This window comes from Glandiceps talaboti, chromosome 13, assembly GCF_964340395.1.
Source record: "Glandiceps talaboti chromosome 13, keGlaTala1.1, whole genome shotgun sequence".
NCBI lineage: Eukaryota > Metazoa > Hemichordata > Enteropneusta > Spengelidae > Glandiceps > Glandiceps talaboti.
Genome location: NC_135561.1, coordinates 6,788,999 through 6,796,057, shown reverse-complemented (window position 1 = coordinate 6,796,057; position 7,059 = coordinate 6,788,999). Strand labels below are relative to the sequence as shown.

Here is a 7,059-nt window from a genome sequence, read left to right as displayed (position 1 = left end):
TTCACTAACAACTAGAGTATTGGCGTTATTACATGCTTATTTATATACATAATATTGGTCTTTATTTTGTGTCATTCTAGGCCATTGGCACATAATACAATGTACAATAAAGTTTAAATACATTGATAGGAAAAAAATATTAGAATGTACAATACTCAAATAGGTCGGTGCACTTCCTTACGCAGTTTTAGTGCGTGAAATAAATAAACAACTAACATTTGTATAATAATAATGTGATCAGATGTCAATGGATTGAGGAATTTACGTTCACGAGGCGGCTCAAAAAGATTCTTGGAATATACTTGGTTCTGAAGTGGTCAAAAAAGAAGCAAACACTGAGTAGTTATTGGATGCTTGTAATATATCAACACCCTGAAGGGAGAGAGTGTGTGAGTAAGATCACTCTCAATATTTGAATTATTTCAATCAGGACTTGTATCCAACTGCAGGTAATATGATATAATACAAGAGGATGGTGACAAAACCAATCAAATTTAAAAAGAGAAGAGTTCGATCAATAATCTTCAGCAAGAAGTTCCAGTAAAATTCTTCATCATACTTCTGAAATAGAAATCAATGGAAGATATGAATGTCATGTACTTGACAAAACTCGTCTCGTGTGTAAACAGATGAACTATAAGCAAGTCTAGTTAACTATCAGGATATTACAGATTTAGGATGCAGACTTGAAAATCAAAATGTACTTTATTTTAGGGAAGATCGCACAATTACTGTCACAAACGTACGCTCAACAAGCGTTTTTTTGGAGGGAGGGGGTCTGGCATCAATGCGATTGCTGAACTTCATGTTCGCACTTCTAACCAAATTTCGACTTACAATTTTCATTCTTTCAATGATAACAGTTTTTGTATTTACTTCTGAGATGTTGATAAGTTGATTAAAATTTACTTCTAATGTGAAACATGGTGCTGGGTTTCTGGCAGTATTTATTTACACTCATGTTTTACATTACATTGATCGTAGTGGTGTGACCGCTACAGTTTTCATCATAGTTTACATCATATATAACGTTTGATGTCGCACTTGTGAACGTTCGTGTAGGGGAGGGGGGAGGTTGACCTAAACGAATGATGTTCGTTTGTTGAGCTCGTGCGATCAACCCTAACATTCTTTGTTTTAATGACACAATTTAGTGTATTTATGAGGTCATTTCTACCAATTTCAATGCCGTTAAGTTCTTGAATCAATATTCTTTTTGTATCGATTGGAAGAAAAATTGAAGAAATTACATTGGTATGATATGACAAACATTATATCTCATTTCACATAGCTAGTCATGTTAAGGGTTCGATTTACCAATACAGTGCCTTATTGTATATATGCAGTTCATTAACTGTTGTCAATGACAGACAATTACATAATTATATAAACTTAAATCTCCAAACAGTGTAAATTACTAGAGAAATGAATCAGCTGAGTAGTTGACATTATTTCTGTTAATTCAGGATCATCCACGCTTAGCTCCCATCTAGGAATACGTTTGTCGTATATATACTTACCTTTTGATCTTGAGAGGGTTTGTGCTCATGTTGAGTTATCATATTCACCATCGACCCACTTGTTTTCATCTGCTTTCCTGTTTGTGACACACTGCTGATCTGGGAATTCTTTAAAGTCGAATCCATCATAGTTTCACCATCGCCTACTTCAACTGTATTGTCATACATATGAGAGAGACTTTCCAGGTTCATCTCTAGGCAACCATCAGTAGTTTTCTGCTCACGTCGACAAAAGAGAGAGCTCTTACTGTGCAAGACTTTTACGATAGAAGGTGGTGGACGACATCCTACCATTGCAGTCTTCTTCAGATTTATCATCAATATGGACCAAACAATCGCTGAAGAGACGACCAACATGTTACAGAGGATAAACGTGCCAAGTGCAGCAGGAACTTTGGAATTAGAGGGTAGCATATCGCCAACAAGAAGTTGATAGACACTCAATGCAACCAGTAGAGTAAAGCCAAGACTAAGTCTTTCTCCACATTCTGGAGGCAGACAGAAGGAACACAGTGACAAGAAACTGATAACGGTACTTGGAACAACAATCATCATTAGGTAGTAATGGTATTTTCTCTCCATCTCGATGATAAAGAAAACTGCACATTGCTTATCCGGCGTCACGAAAAAGGTAGATGCCATTTTCGCAGACCTCTTCACTATATTCCATTCATAGTTTACGTGCAGTATTCCTCGGTCTGTCTCAAATTGTTTGCCTAAGGTTAGTGTTACTTCCTTACAGGTATACAGGTGAGATATAAAACGAAATGCGCAGGTCTGATGATCAAAAGGAAAGTTCTCAAGGTCAAGGTAGCAATGACTCTGTAAGGAACCAATACTTGTACTGATCACAGTGCCATTGGCGTGAACTTTTACCAGTGGTGGCAGTGGAGGACTAACTTTACCATCATACCTACAAAAGGAAAGTTACAGATGAAAGGTTGTTCTCGTATTACGTCGCCATTCTTTGCAATCAGTAACTCAAGAAGTAATTTTTTCTGTCGTCAAGACATGACTATTTAACACCGTAAATTCTGTTGCATGTAATATTTAACTCGACAGAAGGTTATCGTTTACAGATTCAACATTTAGAACAAGTTGAGTACTTTAGTAGTTGCAAGAAGATAACCAAATAATCCGCCTGAGATTATAAAGGAACGTCCATCGATTACACTCGGCTCAATTTCAACGAGTTGGAAAAATATGATTTCGCTATCATGGGTAACTGTGATAATTTTACTCGTGATTTGTGTAATGTGGTTTAATAGGCCGAATACTTACGTATTGGCGAGGATAATGTTTGGAAGCCAAATCTTTTCAGGAGTAATGAATAAATTATCAACGCCATTATGATGCGAGGCATTCCAACTAAGACGTTTGTCATGCCAGACCTAGAATAGAATTATAGACATCATTGAAATATGGGACACATGATGATGATGGTGGTGGTGGTGGTGGTGGTGGTGGTGGTGGTGATGATGATGATGGTGGTGGTGGTGGTGGTGGTGGTGGTGGTGATGATGATGATGATGATGATGATGATGATGATGATGATGATGATGATGATGATGATGATGATGATGATGATGACGACGACGACGACGATGACGATATAATAATATATAACATAAACTGTTGGGTTTTATGAAGCTGCTATCTTGTAAAAAGTACTGAATGTTTTTTACTCTTGTGATTTTGCCATTAACATTTTAGGGTTGTGGATAGGGTTATTACAACTCGCGCGTCATGCGGTTTTGTCATATGACATAATACTGACGGTACAAATATTTATAGTACATTAAGTGGTTGCAAAAGCTGCCTATTCAGTGAAGTAAATGTTTTGAACAAGAAATTTATTTTTAAATGTCACTGGTGTTCTTACTTGTCTGAAGATTGTGTCAGCTTTGACGACTTTATGCTTTACATCCTATGGGGGAGACAGAAATCAATTATTATGCAAATGTATTAGCGGCTATAGCTAATAAATATAATGTATACATACGCTTTAAATGGTGTAACAATTGTCCTGTACACATTCGACTTTGGGGGCACTGTTCTTCCGTCTGTGTGTCACATGGAGTTATTACCTTTGCTATACTAATCAACCATGAAGCAATTCTGTGTCCTACACCGAAAATGTTGGGATTACAGGTCCACCCATCAATATGTCTAGTACTGCTTTGGTTATGATGTGTGTGTGAGAGAGAGAGAGAGAGAGAGAGAGAGAGAGAGAGAGAGAGAGAGAGAGAGAGAGAGAGAGAGAGAGAGAGAGAGAGAGAGAGAGAGAGAGAGAGACAGACAGACAGACAGACAGACAGACAGACAGACAGACAGACAGACAGACAGACAGACAGACAGACAGACAGACAGACAGACAGAGACAGACAGACAGACAGACAGACAGACAGACACACACACACACACAGACAGTGACAGTACTTCCGGTTTGCATTGTACAAAATGTAATTACTCTCCGTATATGAAGTACACTATCAACGTAGATGTGTAACTCAATTTTCCAACAACTTATTAAAGTTATATATTGTCACACAAAGTCATTGAGTTTCATTATCTACAGTAACATTGAATAATGGGGCAGATAGCTAAATAGTGAGTTTACCATTCCAAACCACGTGCACCTACCTCTATGTTTCTATGGCAATACATATGCATTGTTTTCGCTTACCACATCTACTAGCTTAACAATAACCAAGTCTACCACTACTTCAACGCTTTCATTTCTCTTGTCCACTGGTCTGGTCAGTTTGTTGTAATCTGACAATAGTTTATTCAATAGCATTGCTTCCTCATCGGCATGTACAACACATGTACACATAGCTGGAATTACATATACATAGTACATGATGTGATAGTAAGTTTATAATATGTAAATCAGCGCCACTAACGTTTTAGAACTCTCATTATTACAAAGGATCATGCAAATCAACATAAAATGACTTCATGACTTTTATTATTAATAAAAGAATTTCTGTTCCTAAGCATCTTTGCTCATACTAGCAATCCGTATCATTTCATGTTGACTCCAATTATTGGATTTTTGCTCGACCATTGACATAGTTAGGATTGCCTGTATTTTGTATTTGATGTCTTGAATAATCTCAGGAAATAACCCTTAAAAACCAGGTGTTAACTTGACACATATATAATCCTTCAAAATCAAGTATTTACTTGACTACAGCAATCAAATTTATACTAGAAACAGTTATGTTAACTCAGAAAGTATGTCATATCATGTTTTATACTATCAGCGTCGTTAGCTTATTTAACATTATTATCAATATATAATGAAATTCACATTTTATCCAATGCTGTAGAATTAATTCCCCAAATGTAATAACACAATAGTAACACGATGAAGTACTCTTTGATATATCATATTACCTTGAATTACATGCCCACTACGCATTAACATATCAGAGATAATCACTAAAGCATTTGTCAATCAAATAGAAATACAATACTCGACACAACAGGACACGAGACGAGATGACACGACACGACATAACACAACACAACACAACACAACACAACACAACACAACACAACACCACACCACACCACACCACACCACACCACCCAACACAACACAACACAACACAACACAACACAACACAACACAAGGTACACAACACATCACAACACTACATGACATGACAAAAGACAAGTATGATGATATATGTGTGACCATGTGTAACCTGAATGGACCTTGTTATCATCGATGTATACAGCAAATTGTCTTAGATATGAAGTTTTTATTTGCACGATGTTGTCCTAATTGCATAAATCCATTAATTATGTACATGACTCCTTCATATAATGTTTATGAAAACCTATCCAGTTTTTAAAATTAGCAAGGGAGATGTGTAACAAGTGCCAGTAGAATTAATGCAGACTATAAGATATCGTGTTCACATGTACACAAACAACACTCAGGCACAGAAACAGACAAACAAACAGACAGACATACAGACAGACAGACAGACAGACAGACAGACAGACAGACAGACAGACAGACAGACAGACAGACAGACAAAAGCATAACATAACATGTTCTTGTGGAAGGTAAACACAACCGAATGTTAGAATACAAATGTGTATTTTATGATAATGTAACTGTAAAAACGTACCTGTAATTGTTAACACAAGTGCTAATGGAATCAATCTGAATCTGATATTATTTTCCATGGCAAGTAACGTCTTTATGTACTGGCTCCTGTTAACAACAGAGACCAAATTCTACAGTGTTACCTGTTTATAGTCATGTGAAGTCGCTGTTGTTATTAACTGTTTCACTCCCGTTTTTTTAAGTTTCAGTTTGTTTTTCAAAAAAGCCTTCTTGAGTTTACATCAAATCGCAGCTCAGGTAAGACATCAAATAATGCATCAATTACGAAAGCGATTACAAGATTGTCGATATTTAATGAGTCACTGAAAGTAAACACAGAGACTGAGTCTGTTATTTATAATCGACGTAGACAAAGGAATTTTTTTATTTTTGCTGTCATTCTCACCCAGCTTTTGTATCTGTCGTAATTTCTGTCATTTTTAATCGAAGAGGACAAAGGATATTTTTCACTTTTCCTGTCATTCTCACCCAGCGTTTATATCTGTCGTCATTACTCGGAATGTGATTAATAATCACGTGAATTGTAATCCTGTCAGTTATTCATTTAGATCGTACCAGGTATACGGTATTAAGTTACATAGTTTATTTCTTTAATATTTGAAAGAAATGTGTCTTTATTAAATTGACGATGAATAACACATGCATGACTTGAATGTGGCTCTATGTAATAAATTAATATACTACGTCACTTATGTATTACCATTTATATTCCATTCTTTCTACTTTCTGACAAATCCTAGTAGACTCCGGCTCAGATTTAAGTCCTTGTAAATGTTTCCACTATCCGATAGGCTGTTTGATGTTCTTAATGGTTAGCATGCAATGTTACATGTAGTGATGAAAAGGTCACCAGATGAGTTGTAACGTCAAAATTATTGGCTGCATCATATAAACACGACGTCGTGTCGCCTCTTCATATATTTCTGAGCTAAACATAAGCCATGGGAACTGTTCCTTAGGCCTAATAAAAAATGTGTGTTTCCGATTACGCTCAATTTTAGAATATGTGGGGTAGGTAGATTTTTTAATTTTATTTTATCATATATTTATTTCATGTGTGAGTGTCTAGTTCAGGTTTTCAATTGTTTTCAATATGGTCTCTGTGTTGTTTATTTCTTCCTATCAGATGTACAGCCATTATTACAGATTGGAAGAACAGTTTTATTTTGTCTTTTTAAGTTTATGTCAGTTTCCACATCCACTATTTCTCGTGAGACTTCACAGTTTTTGCGATTTTACTATTTTTTCTCGAAAACATAAAAAACGTTTGGGGTCGGCCGTAAAAAAAACTAAGTGGGGGTCGAGTAACCGGAACCAAACAATTATTTATAGGCCTTATCAAAACATTAGACGCACAGCATAATCCTACATCACACACGGGAGGGATGCGTT

General features: G+C 36.2%; 1 protein-coding gene across 1 annotated transcript; it reads right to left on the bottom strand.

Annotated features, from left to right (window-relative positions):
* Positions 1–426: 426 nt before the first annotated feature.
* LOC144444996 (neuronal acetylcholine receptor subunit beta-3-like) lies at positions 427–4,356 on the bottom strand. The gene is made up of 5 exons (XM_078134547.1): positions 4,207–4,356; positions 3,403–3,447; positions 2,802–2,911; positions 1,521–2,433; positions 427–561 (listed from the first exon to the last, which is right to left on the bottom strand). Exons 1-5 carry the CDS (start codon positions 4,354–4,356, stop codon positions 427–429), a joined length of 1,353 nt encoding a protein of 450 aa, XP_077990673.1.
* Positions 4,357–7,059: the final 2,703 nt, after the last annotated feature.